The sequence below is a fragment of the Cibotium barometz genome, chromosome 58 (genome assembly GCF_041138505.1).
Source record: "Cibotium barometz isolate CiBa-2024 chromosome 58, ASM4113850v1, whole genome shotgun sequence".
NCBI lineage: Eukaryota > Viridiplantae > Streptophyta > Polypodiopsida > Cyatheales > Cibotiaceae > Cibotium > Cibotium barometz.
In genome coordinates, this window is record NC_141103.1 from 22,859,457 (window position 1) to 22,875,056 (window position 15,600).

Below are 15,600 nucleotides of genomic sequence, written 5' to 3' on the forward strand. Positions count from 1 at the left end.
CCTAGTACTGTGGAGATCTTGCTGTAACAGAACTGCACCCACTATTTCCTTTCCAACACTAGAGCTAACAAAGAAAGTGTACTCCCAACAAGGAGGCATGAGTGTTGGTAGCTCTGACAAAATGACTTTAATGTTACAAAAGTACTCCTCAAGCTCATCAGACCATGCAAACTCTACTTGTTGAGTCAATTTTTGCAAGGGGTGAAGTAACTCTGAGGCTAAGTGAATGAAGTGTGACATGTACTTCACCTTTTGAATGAATGAGATGGCCTCCTTGAGACTCTTTGGAGATGGTAGGTCGATAAGAGCCTTTGCCTTTGTAGGATCCACCTCAATGCCTTTGGAAGAAACCTTATGACCCAGCAAGATTACTTCATCCTCACCAATATGACATTTGTTGGGATTGAGTTGGCCCCCCATGTCGTAGAATGACGGGAGAGACCCACTCTGAATTTTCTACAGGATATATGAATCCTGCTCCTAGAAGCTTCCTCACCTCTTTGAGTAGTGCTTGCTCCTTGATGACTCCTAGTCTTCGTAGCTTTTGTGCCTTAGGTTTGGCTTCTGGCTTTAGCTCAATCTTGTGTTGAATGGCCTCTACGCCACGCACATCTGTGTAATCTTTAGCAAAAAACCTAGGAAATTTCCTTAGTACACATTTAAACTCCTCTCCTTCCTCCAATGTAAGCGTTTTTGAGAGCATAGCATCAAACATTTCTTCATCATGCACAATTTGGTCTTCTTGAGAGCCTACCTCCTCCAAACCTTGACAGGGTGTCTCTTTGTTTTTTGCTCTGAATCTTACCCCCATGACTTCAATGGAAGACTCCTCTTCCATAGTGCTACTGCTGCTTTCTTCCTCCGAGGCATCATCAGTCCAATCCTCCTCTGTTTCGCCTTGAGAAGATTCTTCATTTATCTCCTCTTGTCGTTGCTCCTTCATGTCAAAGATAATCTTCTTACGATTTTCATTCCTGCAAATTAACTTTCCATTTTCCCAATCCTGCAAAGCTCGCATTCTCATTAGCCATGGTCTACCTAGGATAAATGGATAACCACTTCCCTTGGTAGACATAACATAAAAATCAACAACCTTCTTAATGCCAAAAACTTCCACAGAAACATTCTTACAAATCCCAAGACACTTTGCTTTGCTATTGTTTGCCATTTTCACCTTAATTTCAGGTGTTTCATGAATATGCATGCCTAGTTTTTGCATAAGGTCCTCTGTCATGATGCAAATTTGTGCACCCCCATCTACTAGACCCTTCTTAACTAGCCTTCCCTTGATGTAGCAATCTAATATAGGTGTAATGTCCTCATCCATCTCGGCTTGTGAAATTTTTACAACAGGCACATTCTCTTTTGTTTTTCTCCTAGTGCTCACGGCCTTTGTTAATTCCCTCCTAACTTGTGGACATAAGGCTAGAAATTGAGGCCACGAGATATCAAGACCCTTACCTCTCATATCTTCCAAAAGGTTGTATGGAGCCACACCATGTCCAAGGGGAAAATCTTGGAGGTTTATACGACGTCGTCTCCTCTTGACTTCCTTGTTTTCCTTCACTTTCTTTCCTCGTCCATGGTCACTTTGTGATGCCACACCCTCCTTTTCCTTCTCTTTTCCACGCCCTTGTTTGACACCATTTGCTTCAATGTCTACCTCCTTGGCCTTTGTTACCTCTACCACATGTACATTTGGGTCCGGCAAGGGTGGCATTCCTTCCACTCCTCGTGGAGGTGGTCTTGTTGCATTGGGCCTCTGCAAAATCATCAGTTGTTGTTGACTAGTGCCTTCACCTGCATTCATCACTGGATAGTTCATGTTAGGCTTCCCTGGCTTCCCACGAGGCCAAGGGCAATTATACATCCCATGCCCTGACTCTCCGTAATTCCAACATTGCAAGAGTCGCCTAGGTCGTTGCTCTCGTTCTTCAACCCTTTTAGCTTGGCCCTTCTGTTCCACAGCTTGTGCAAAGTGGATAGACAAGTTATTTAAAGACTCATTTAACTTTTCTATCACCTCGACTGTGACCTCAGGTAATTCTCTACGAGTGCAAGATTGTACCTCTTCCCTAGGCTTTGAGTCATCAAAGATAAACCCCCCCCCAAGCATACACCTCATCTTTCGGAGTTTCTTGGTAGCCCTAGCCTCAGCAGCATCAAATGTTGTGGGCTCTCCTGACTCTACTTGCAATTTTAGTGATGGGTACATCCTTGTAATAAATCTCTCCTTCTTCAAGAATTCAGCACCATCTCCAGGGTTAGGAAGACTACGCAACCAAAGAGTCCAAAGACGTAAGAATTCTTGCTTATATCTCAAGTAGTCCTCTAGATCCTTTTGCTTATGAGCAACTATTTCTTGCCATAGCTTTTGTGTGTTCAAAGGAGTGAAGTAATTGTCTCTAAAAAGTTGCATGACCCCCTTGTAATCTACTTGTGCGGGTGCAGGTAGAGATTGAAACCAAGTGGAAGCATCTCTTCGTAGGACCAACTCAAACATGTCTAAGCATTCTTGGTCTCCTACCACTCTCTTTATGTGGAGTGCCATTCTAAAGTTTGATAAGAATAACTCGGCATCCTCACCGGGCTCTCCAAAGAATAAGGGATAGCCACTCATTTGCCTAGTGGTATCCATGCTTGAGAAGAAGGAAGCACAAATATGATTACACAAAGGTCTTCCTTCACTCTCTTTCTCTCTCACTCCTTTTTTTCTTTTTTCTTTTTTTCTTTTTTTTTTCTTTTTCAAAGTAGAATGAAAATGTAGACGTCAAAGCTTATGTCATAACGAATCAAAGGCAAAATAAATGGATTAACTGAGGCATTAATGGCTGCTACTTGCCTAGGTCCAAACATACGACGAATGACACGCTGAAATTGTAACTTACTACCAACAACTATGTGTATTTCTTGCCTAGCATAAGAGATTGGCCTACGGTATAAGTCTTCTTGATTCATAAAACTAAGCTAAAACAAGATGAAAATATGCACATCAAAGGAAATGGTGTAATCTAAAATGGGAAGTATGATAGGATTAGGTGATGCTAAAATCTCACTTAGTCTTTCTGGACCAAAAAGAAGAACCATGCGTTGTTGGTAGAAAATCTTTCTATCAATGCAAACATTCACTCTAATGGAGTGCACCAATGAAACTGGCTGAATTGAATCCCAAGAGGATTAGGAGGAGGTGGATTGTTCATGAAAGATCACACAAAAGTACCACTTTCCTTCTTAAAATATGATACCCAACAAGCAAACAAGGAAATTTAGGTGTTAGAGAGATCGATGTACCTTAAATACCCATTCAAAAACTGCTCGATCCTCTGTGGAGGCACCAAAATTGAGGCGGTCCGGGGCGGGCAACAAGAAGAGCGGCCTCTAAGCACTCCTCAAGGCTCTCGTGTTGCTCAATGGGCTTGGGGCACAACGCCACACAAACATAAGAACCCCAAAACCACACACCCAACAAGAAAAGGGACACCACCTAGTTATGTGTGTGAACTAGGACACCAAAAATCTTTCCTTGTAGCAAATCAATACAAGCTAACCATATACATCAATCAAAAAAGGCACACACACTCTCAACAACACTCATAACATATGATATTGTGTGTGGAGGAGACTAGCATAACACAAATGGATGAATACCAAACTTGGAGAAGAACTTAGAGAGACAATAAAAGCTTGATTTTGTTGTCGCTATGCACTTGGTCTTAAGGTTACGGGAGCCCTCTCACCATATAACCCTCTTACCATGAATTGAAAGGCAACAAATAAAAAACAAGCCCTCAAGCCTCCAAGCATAAAATCATACCACAAAATACAAGGATCGAGTTTACCTTAAATCAAACATCGTACCACTTTGGTAAAATAACTTTGGAGTTGGAGGAGTCCAAGATTTTGTACACAATTGCACCCAAACTACTAATCTTATTTATGCACAAAGGCAAGATACAATTATGATAGGGAGTATGGCCTCACTCAAGCTCTCACAATGACATAACTAGCTTCAAGCTTCAAGCTTCTCTATGCAATCAAATGTATTGATGTATAGAGAGAGCTCACAAGTTCACTATCTCCTTACACACTAGAGTTGGGAGTGGTGTACAATGTGTGTAATCTCTCCCTTTACAAGGAATGGAGGGGGCTCTATTTATAGGTTTGAGAAGCCCTAATTAGGATTAAGCCTAATCAATCTTATTATGGAAAATCATAGATTATGGATTTTTTATTTTGAAATGAGAGTGGGCCTCTTCTTATCCCCTTGAGTCACATGGATGTGGGCTCAAGGTGAGAGAATTATTGAAGATGAGAGGAGAGTGTGATGTAGAGGTTTGAGCAAATAACTTGTAGTAATGCCTACTCCAAAAGTAGTAGAGTGGGTGCTTATTTACAAATGTTAGTGGTTAGTAATTAGTAATCACTATAAAAGGTTAGTAATACAATGTACAAAATGAGTGAGAGGAGTAAAGATTTGGAAATATCCTTTGTGTGGTTGAAAGCTCGAAGAAGCTTGGATTCTCCCATGTGTAGATCTTTAAGTTAACCGCCGCCGGTCTCCTTCTTGCATTTGACGCCACAAAAGTTGATTGAGGTAAAGAACATGGGAGTTTTTGTAGATGGAAACCCCATATTTGCAGAGGTTAATATGATACATTCATGCTGAATTTTTATGTATTTTTGAGATTGGGAAAATAATTTAGTAATATGGAAGTAGTAGGGAGAGAAATGGAGATGAGGTATGGGTGTAGAGTAGATATGAGAGCAAATGGAGATGGAAGGAGAGGGAAAAGGTGGAGAGGGTGAGAGAGGACATGAAGTTTGCAGGTTTGATGGAGTGAGAAAGAAATGAGTAAGTGTGTAGGTGATGAATGTGTAAGGGAGGTGAGAAGAGACTAGGTGTACCTTACCAAAAAGTGGGCAGACTGGGGTCCAATAAAAAATTCATATCTCACCGCCATTAGCTCCAAAAATTCTCAAAAAAATTGAGCATATTCTTGAGCTCCCGAGCTAACTTTTGTCTTTTGATCCAAATATGGAGTGGAGGCGGGCGCAATAAATTCAGCAGAATCATGTATTTTCTGAATTTTGAAAATCTTTGTGTGAGTCCCCATTGGTGGAATTTCTTGATAGCTCCAAGAGTGAGCCCCCCAATACATCATACCCTGACCTTAGAGACTCAAGTGTATGTGGACACTTGCATGGAGGAGATTTTTTCTATTTTATAAAGGATTTACATAATAAGAAAAAACAAGCTAGTATTTAACTAGTCAACATATCATGATAATATGGTTATTATGATAGGAAAATAAAATAAATAAAGAGATCTAATTGTGAATAAAATATACAAAAATAATTGATATATGAAAAAGTATTTAATGAAAATATATAAAATAAAAAAATATACAAAATAACTAAACTATGGAAGTCAAAAGGGAGGGAGACCCTCATTATTTTAGGGTAGATGAGAGAATAAAAGATGAAATAGTCTAAGGAAAAAAGTGATTTGGGTAGTAGGCTTTGTACATGGTGTCGGTGGAAATGTGAGAGCATAGGAGTTACTTATGCATAGTGAAGTTGAAGCATATGTACAATGATGGTCCAAAAGTATTATGAAGAAATAATAATAATAATAATAATAAATAAAATATACTTAGGTTTTGTAATACACACACCTAATGAAGTATTTACATATTTGAGAAAATAGAGACCCCCATATTTAGGCCCTTATATGAAATTAAGTATTTACACAAAATAGGCCGTAATAATTTTATTTATTTTTGATGATGAGTTAGCAAAAAATATATAGAAGATATGGGTAAAGTCCCTAACGCACACACGCCTATTTACAGTGAAAAGGTATTTATGACAAAGAGTTTATGTGATTTTCCTTGGCCGAGGTAGCTCCTTGTGATAATGTGGATAGCCGAAAAAAATGGCTATCAATATTTCCCTATTTTCTTTTCAACCATAACCTTGAAATTCTGAAAGTGAGTGAATACCTTTCATATGGTTTGTGCTATGTAGCTGTGCTGCCATTTCTGCTGCATAACTACTTTTATTGGTAAAGAATTACTGATGGTGTGAGTAAGTTTTTTCTATAGCATACAGGGCTTTCTAGTTAAAATAGTTTAAATACAGGTTTCCTTTTGATAGTAATCCTAAGTGGATGGTATGTTTTTGCTCACATGGGCATTGGTTCGAACTGTTTATATTTGAATAGCTATGAACACTCATTTGGATGGCGCAATTTCAATTTTAGGGAATAATCTCTGGCATAACTCACTAATGTGGGTTATGGGTTTCCCCAAAATTTGGGAGACCATTTTCCGTATACCTATTAATATCTTTTGTTGGTTTTTTATCTTTGGTTTGGAACATGTCTCTAGATAATGCTATACTACTAATAGTGCAATTTCTTACTATGGCTGTTGAAGGTCAGATTTGAAGTTGTAGCATGGCTTTTTCTAAATTGCAGGCTCATATTTGCAAAGAATTTTTTCTTATAGATTGTGTACTTTCAGAATAGGGTAAATATTACCTCTAACAGTTGCTGTTGCTTTTTGGGCTAGCTAGTATGGTTCCTAAATATGATGGTAACTTGATTATGCTGGCTGGTTGATTTTACTGGAGAATTTTGTTTCTCTACAAATGGTTTTTATTTGGATTGGAACTCATCCTTTCTAGCCAAGTGCTCCTGTTCCAGAGGGTAAATAGAATAAAATAGCCTAGTGCTCATCTTTTATAATATTGAGACTAGCCTGGTGTAGAGCATAATGGCACTTACTTGGCTCTGTTGAGCTGGTTCTCCATATGTATGCAGACAATGTTTACACTCTTTCACATGGTGTAAGCTCACCCAGCCTTTATTTTTCAGAGTTTGATTCTCTGTTTTGGACAGATTTACAAAAAAATATTTTTTTATATGAATGAGTTAAAGTTAAACAATAAAACATTTTTAGGACAGGATTGCATACTCAGATTTGGAAACTTATAATGGAACATAGAGGGTAACTTTGTAAAATCTACAGTAACTTTGCCTCAATTGGCAGATTTTTATACAAACCATAAAAATTCTTTTTTTATTAGAAAATATGAAGCATTTGTATACTCTACAGGTACATCTTTGGTGTATTTTGTCCATACATTAAGGTAATACATTTATATAGAGAAATTGAAACTACAGATAAGTCAGCATATTTAAGCTTGGCTTAGATTGATAATAAGGAAGATTGAAATTTTTTGGATATGGTATTCTCTCAACACTCCTTGATTGATTATTGGCTGCCTTGATTAGGTATAGCTTGCTGTTTTGATATAACTTGTTTTAGGGAATTTCTTAGAGACCTATGACATGTGTAATTATGAGTGACATCGAGCGATGACAAGTGGATGAGTCCCCTGACACCTGCTCTGCAAGACACATCTAGACTAACACATTTGTTTGTCTATTTGTATGGATGCAAGACTCACCTTCTCTGGATTTCATATGTGAAAAAGGGTTTCTCTGTTGAGGATCTGCCTCGGCTTGTTGTGTTTTCTCTCTCACTAGATCTAAATTTCATCTTGAAGTTTTACTTGAGACTTAGTGCTCCAAAAAGATGATGTATTACACAAATGATAAAATATTTCATGTTTCCATTCATATCTTGAGTATAGAGTGTTTTGAATTTGGTATTCAGTTGTAGGGTATTGTATTATGTTTAAAACAAACACACACACACACACACACACACATGCACACACTCCCTCTCTCCTCTTACACTCTCCCACACATAGAAGCACTCTCTCTTGCTCTCTCTCTCTCTCTCACTCACACACACACACATGTGTATGAACACATACACTCTCTCTCTCTCTCTCTCTCTCTCTCTCTCTCTCTCTCTCTCTCTCTCTCTCTCTCTCTCACACACACACACACACACATATGTAAATATATAGTATATACAATATTATGTTTTAGATACATATACCTATACATAGACACATATACTTATACATATATACATGTATTTAAAAATATAAATACAAACTTTGACATACTTTAATTAATTTTGATTAAATTATAATGTGCGGAGATGGGTGATAAGCTGTGGTCACTTTTAAATATATAGATAGATATATCATACACACATCAAAACGCACACATAATGTGATGTTTGAATATATCCAAAAAATGCTAGAAAAATAATGATATTTGGTCTACTTAAGGCTAAAAACAAAGGACTACCATCTCTGCCAAGTAAAGACAAATCTATTCATATAGCATGATGAAGATGGTAGTGTTAAGAAACAATCCTTAGAATGCATCTCACTTTTTCCTTGTTGGAAAACAAAATTGGGAGAAAAGGCTATGCACATTATCACATCCCCAAATTTCAAAAACTTTAATGTACGGAGTAGTATTAAGATCATATACTAATGATTTTGAGCTTATGGACCAAAACATAATAGACTCTCTAAATGACATTGTTTCTAAAACTATTTTTATTGTTTTTAGTAGCCTATTTTTCTCACCAAGAATATAGACTATAGATATTATGATAATTCTGTGTCCTAAGACTTAAAGCTGTACTACCATAGAATTTTTTCATAAAAGTTTTATTTATAACAAAAGAGAGGAAAAAGATAGCATATAGAGATTCATTATAGGTTATACGTGAAAATTCCTCAAATATTGCCACTAAGTAGGACACTTTTATGTCTTGTACCAAACTAGTGCTAATTAGAGACTCTTATAATGGTCAAAAAATTCTTATCAAAATATGAAGAGCTGTTTTTTCTACTTCAGGTGAATGGGTTGTCGTGTTCTCTGGTCAAATCTCTCTTCAAATCAGTAGGGATGGTTGTTTCATGGGAATTTTGATATTCAATGATGATGATGCTTATGGTGATTGTATTGATCAGATTATGTCTTAGAGGATCACACACATATAGAGGGCTTTTCAAATGAGGATATGGTGCATGGTATGGATCACGCTCATACACATATTGATGTAGTGGATCATGCCTTTGATTTTTCAAGTGATGTTACATGGAATGACAGCATTGGTTTTCACATTTGATCTTGCATGATGTCTACCATGAGTTATATTCCTTTGGCTTCCATGGTTGTTGACACGATCCTATGTTCTTTGGAGTCAAGATATTCATCTTTGGGTGTATCACATTCCACTTAGGGATGTATAGTATTTGATTATGTGGCACGACAAATTTCTTATGATGAATCTTTTTTTTCCTCGAAAATGATCTAGACCTCCAAATCCTCAAGAAATGGGCCAGACCTCTAAATCCTCAAGAAAGCTTCCTGCCTCTTTTTCATGCGATCAGAACCTCCCTGTAACTTCCCCCACTGATGTAGAGGGTGTGAATGATATCGAGCCATATGCTCCTGATGGACTCAACCAGCGGAGTGTGGGTACCCTTGATGCCCTCACTCCATCTAACATGCCTAATGTGCAAAGTTGCTATGCTACTGCAAATCTCCCATCTCTCTGGCATGAGCCTCGCCTGTAGATGTACTATTGCAATACGATGGTGAGAGACCTAAAGGGCTATCCCTCCCCCATCCTCTTTGTAAGCCCTCACCACTCCAGCCTCTGTGGCCCAAGCAACAGTGCCCCATGTAATGATCTGGGGGGTTGATGCCCTATCCATAGTGAAGATGCAAAGAATCTTCTACCAAATCTACTCAGCCTTAAGGCAATCCCGAAGACAATGTCGTTGAGACTCGTGAGGGTGGCCGCACCTTGGGCAACCAAGCTACTGGCTGACCTCCAACTGCCAACCAAGTACCTAGCGCCAAACTCCTCTGTGCCATTAACCACAAAAAGAGGGCGATCCTTCTAGTCCAAAAGTTATCCCAAAGCCTCTTCTAGAAATCTGAAAGGAAATGCTGTTAGATAGGCCTTGCGACTACCAATGTGCTGTTGCCGGTGTGCCATCTATCCCTAGCATCAGGATCCTACAGCCTAGCCACATTGTATATGCAAAGAAGGGGGCATCCAAAGTCTCCTCCCAATCCGTAGGATCATGCCAAGTCCACTCTCTCGAGTCCCATTGTATGCACGTGAGAGGTTTGCACTCCCATATCCATAGTTGCCAGAATCTCTCCCTAGTCACCTTGGCCGATGTTAGGTCTATGTGCCACTCCCATGCCCAAAAACCAATCTACAAGGGGGCAACCACTCAAATCCTCCAAGGGAAGCTCAAATCTCTCTATTTTGACATGGGATCCAATAAAAAAAGTGAGCAGACCATTGCCCTCATCTACTCCATGATCTCCATCTAGTAAACATGCCTAGTCACACTCGAGGGGTTGGGGTCTTCGATAGGAGTAAGCCCCTCTTGAGGGATAGCTAAGTCAATGTCAATGTTGAGCCTATCTCTACCCCAGATCCCTATCAAGCCTCTCTCATACATCTCCGGGGGGGCAACTGCTTGTGTGCGATCCAATCTCAAAGAGACCTAGCTGGTCCCATGCTCAAGGCACCCTAAGATACATGCAGTCAAGCCCCCAACATGTGGCCACTAGATAAACATATCAGGGGGTTCCAGACCAAAGGCTACCAACATGTGGCCACTAGATAAACAGATCAGGGGGTTCCAGACCAAAGGCTACCAAAGCTTCTCCTCTAAGGGAACTAGAGCTATTTGTCTAAGGGACTTGTCTGAAGGCCAGCCAATATTGAAGTAAACTAACTACATATCTATCTTCAAAAGCTAGACTAAAACTGTGGGCTCGCATCTCTGTGAAGATCCATCTACACGCCCTAGTTAACTTCCCAATGTGAAAGACCCAAGTCGCTTGGTAAGGGGTTTGGCATTCCAGGCAGGTGCTATAGAATCAAGGCTACACACATAAATTACTCTCTATGAAAACAGTAACACATGAAAGTGCTCCAAGATTTTTTTCCCCTTTTCAAATATTGGAGGCTATGAATTATGAGCCTTGGGAGGTTCATTTGAGCATTTCTTAAGCAATGTGTGACAATCTCTCAGATTCTTGACAATGATTTTATTGTTGCCTTTCTCCATATACCATGTAAGCAAATATTTTACAGATGGAAAGTGTTTCTAGAAATCAAATGTTGGTATTTTTTGCATTTTACATCATGGATGTTGAGAATATTGGCCTATATGATAGCCTCACTTGGGCATCAAAGAGAGACCTTCCTTGTTGTTTAAGGCAGTTGCTACAAAAGAATTCTTAGTAGTAATTTTCATAGTGTATGTACACACCTTGCCTGAACATGCAACCCTTGCATAAAAAGGCCTTTAACTATAAGTGAACCAAATTAGGGACCCATCAAAGCCCATTGGTTTCGCATGTGTATGGGGCATTGGGGCATTGTAGATCATCCCCTGCCAATGCAATGGTGGCGCATACGATCCCAAGGATAGGGAGCTCCCACACAAGTAATATAAATTGTCTGATTTGTGAATTGGAATCAACTCCAGAGACTTTCATGGAGGGCATCCTTTGCATATGTTGGGTAGAGCATTTGCAAAGAACTCCTCAACCCATCAATACACTCTGAACCCTTTCTACAATATGACTCCTTGTTCGACTACTTCTGAATGTTGTGTTAGGTTGCTCTATGAGTAAAAACCTGTAGACTTCCCACAGCCTATCACCATAGGAGAGCTTCTCGATGTCAGCCTGCACAGAAAAAGCACAATCAGGCCAACTGAAGCAGCACAAGCATGAACATATAATGTTATAATCTACAAAAAGTGCCCTTGAATCAAGTTTCTTTACCTTGAAAATGCAAATCTCCAGCATCTTCAAGACCAAAGTGACATCATACAAGATCCATGGGCGGCCCCTCCCGCTTTTCTCCACCGTTGTTGCAATCAAAAGCTCTGTGTCTGGGCCACTATTGACCATCATTACCCTGATTGGATCACACATGTCCAACCTCAGGCGATCCAGTAAAGACTTCTGCTTGTCAGGATCAAATAACTTACTCCCATTTGCTTGTAATATAAACAAATCAAGATCTCCACTACCCTTCGGTGTCATGGAGAGACGGCCATAGGCAACCTGACAACAAAACGACACTGCGCATTAGTAAAAGCACACAGCAAGCAACCACCACCGCCAAACTTTTGAACTTCAAATAATGTCTACCTGAAGGTTGAGATCCCTCAGTGCCCTCATGCAGTCGTAAAGAAGGCCTCTCCGATCCCGAAACGTAATCTGGAGGAGCGTGTGACCAGGACTGAGAGAATTATCAATGTTGAGAGAGAACTTTGGAGTGTTAGGACCAGATTTGCTCAATGCCACATCCGCTTCCGTTGATGTCCATCTCTCGTTAAACAAGACATCAGGAATAGTAGGGAACGTCTCAAGATCGGAAGTTTCATTGAGATCATCATCGTCACTTGCCGGGCTAAGCTGACAAAAAGTGTGGGAAGCCCCTAAGACAGACTTGACACGATCGCATACAACCTCCTGCCTCCTGTTGTTTTGTAAGGCATTCCTGAAAAGATGGGCAAGGTCAGATGCTGATAAAACCCCTCAAATCATATTACAGCCATCAAAACTGCATATCTGCCTATCACCCAGTGCCAATGGTTGGACAAGCCATCAAACCCAGTGGAAACCAGTCCCTTTAGAACCTTTTGAGACTGGTGCATATGCCAAACATATGGATAAGCGTCCAATGGTCAGACTAGCAACACATTGCAACTGATGGAAACTGACCTTGCATTATGGTCAAGAAGAAAACATGACAGTAAAAATAATGTCGAAGGGATCAGCAAGAACCTGCTGTCGCTGAGATAAAACACGTTGACAGCACTTCCGTCGGGAGTTGCCAATGCATTAATTTTATGAACATCAACCTCCAGCTCCCAGAGCATTTGGGTCATATCTGCATATACAAAGAAATATCATGTTAAGAACTCACAGCCCTAGCAGTTTTAGGCTTAACACTGTTCGAATAGGCTCGCTTGGCAGTTTATGAATAAAAGCATGTAAGCATGTTCGTCACATCAAGCTGATAGACCATTGAAGACCTTGTTATGCATGCATACATACATACATGCATCATAGAATATAATGAACTTCACAGTACTGTATGGTGAATTTTTCACATATACCATTTAAGAGCCCAACACGGTCCGCTGAGCAGGTCTGCAGTAGATAGACCTCCGTTTTCTTGTCCGCTTCGGATATAGGTGGTGTAAACAAAGCAGGTGAGGGTGATGGACACGCTGAGATGAGGCGTTTCTTCAACAGAGCCCATTTGATTGCTCGCACAGGTCCTAGTCTTGGGGTGACCCAAAAGAGCATGAGACACCATCTTCCATCTGTAGAGAAATCTGAAAAAGGGTATGAATTCACATGAGTCTTCTGAGAAAGGATTGTCAAGAGAAATGTCAAGAGAAAATCTGAAAAGAGACTATACATGAGAAAGCATGCGTACCTGCACGGACAACATCGAGGCCAAACTCAAAGATTGATCTAGCCAAATCACAGGCAAGCCCAAGTTGATCTGGGCAGTTGACAGTGATGATGCTGGGGTCCCCTGCCTTCTTACCGAGCCGGATAATCACAATGTCCTCGTTAAGGGCGCCCATATCTGCTACTCTGCTGCAACCATGCAGGGATTTTGCGGGCTGCTTTTGCAAGAGTGCTCCAAAGATCATCTACACAACAGGTTCCAACTAAAGTCCTGAATTGGGCGCTTTTCAGATCAAAAGCTGTTGCTTTCTGGTCCTCCCTGTGCTTTTCGAGCCCAAATTACTCTCTGTGCTTTTTAAGTCTGATGGGCGATAGATTTGGTCACCCCTGTGGTTTGTGATTCTCTCGTTGATTAGGGTATTCCCCGTGCGATTAAGGGCCAATTCCGCAGTAAACAATGACGCGGTTTCCTTTGTGGGCGATTGATGAGGTCTACACAGGGCCTGATTGAGCTTTGGGCACGCTTAGAATGGCTGGTTAACACACGAGACTGTTGTTTGTGTGTGTGTTGTGAAAGAAAAGCAGGGGTTTGGCGACCTAAAAAAGGGCGGCCTGGACTCTGTTTGTCCACGTGTCGCTGCTCGCGGTCGGCGACTCGGAGGGCTTTTGAAATCCACGCGAGCCACGCGGCGGCGTCAAACTTCATAATTGCCGCGCATTGGGGTGACGTGTCCCTTTCCCATTCGGTTATTGCAAACTCGAGAAAAGTTATTTTTACAAAGGCAAGTTGCAACCACGACAATTTCTGTCCCTTGATAAGAAAGCCTCAAAGGAAGCCTCATGGCAACATGCCAGATTTTCAATCCGGACAAATACACTACAAAAAATTGTGAGAAACGTTTTGACTTTTTGTTTCCGTGTTAGAGTTTTAAGCTAACCCACTCAACCATCTTACAATTGAACTTTTCGCAACGTGTGGCACGCCCTAGTTCTAGGTCGATATGGCACGATGAAAGAAACAAACCTCTTTGCAAAAAAATTAAAAAATAAATACCCTACAGAACTTTTTTGAGCACTCGCTTGTTGGTGCCACCATCGACCCATCATCCAAGGCATGTTGTCTCAGACTTTGATGATGCATAATCCACACGTGACAAAATCTCATGCATGTTTTTGTAAGCCCCAGGAATCGCTTGACAAAGAGAGAGTGTGCACCCACACACATTGAACTCATCTTGGGTGCTATCATGCATACTACCAAATGCCCCTCCAAGAAGAATTAAGAAATGCATTATCCCTCATTAATGCAAGGCTACTCTAGTCATATATTCAATGAACTATTCAAACCACCACTATGGCTCAAAAATGTGTCAAAACGCAAGATGTAAAAGCACGTGCGAGAAAACCCTAGGATATCTACGTGAGGGATCATTAGGTTGGTTATTGAGCTTCTTCGCTTACCTTTTGAAGGGGGATTTGGATATCTACGTGAGGGATCATTTTCCAAATCTTACAAGGATACGAATTTTTCAACTTCCTAACTTCAACAAGGCACATCTAAATTGTGAGGTTATACAAGTTTACAAAAGCATGACAAGTCCAAGAAAATGGTTTCGTCCTCTAACGTTTCATCCTAACTTGCATTTGTTGTTACTTGTGACTTTCAAATTTGTTCTTGACTTAGCAAGTCTTCACAACAAAGCCCCTCTCTTTTTGAAGACTAAAGTAGCATGCAAACACTTGAGAAGTCAATATATATTCCAACCCAATACGCAATATTACGAACTCTTGTTCTTATTGCATAGCAAAGGTGAGGTAGGCATGCTCACTCCTAATTAGGCTTTGAAACCCCCAATTATTAGCCTTTCATTTTTATCTCATCTTATGTGTAACACCACACCAAGTTAAAATTGAGGAGTTTTAAATTTTTTAATGCCCTTTGATAAAGTGCTTAACAAAAATCTTAATTCTCTAACTAACGAACATAAAGACAACACATACATATATCATATTTATACATCTAAAAATGAAGAAACTACCAAAATGATATTTATATTACACAAAAATATATCCCTCCAAAATAAAGATGTTGTGGATTATATATATGCATATGTGTGTTTATATATATATATATAACATACAAGGTACCTCAATTGTTGATAATGTGAAAAGGTAAAAAAGCTTTCCAA

General features: G+C 40.0%; 1 protein-coding gene across 1 annotated transcript; it reads right to left on the bottom strand.

The window, feature by feature from the left end:
• Nucleotides 1-11,000: 11,000 nt before the first annotated feature.
• LOC147606035 (ACT domain-containing protein ACR9-like) lies at nucleotides 11,001-13,983 on the bottom strand. The gene is made up of 6 exons (XM_086792384.1): nucleotides 13,434-13,983; nucleotides 13,108-13,329; nucleotides 12,773-12,878; nucleotides 12,134-12,485; nucleotides 11,762-12,046; nucleotides 11,001-11,662 (listed from the first exon to the last, which is right to left on the bottom strand). The coding sequence occupies exons 1-6, from the start codon at nucleotides 13,654-13,656 to the stop codon at nucleotides 11,519-11,521; spliced, it is 1,332 nt and encodes a 443-aa protein (XP_086648510.1). The 5' UTR covers nucleotides 13,657-13,983; the 3' UTR covers nucleotides 11,001-11,518.
• Between the last annotated feature and the right edge of the window lie 1,617 nt (nucleotides 13,984-15,600).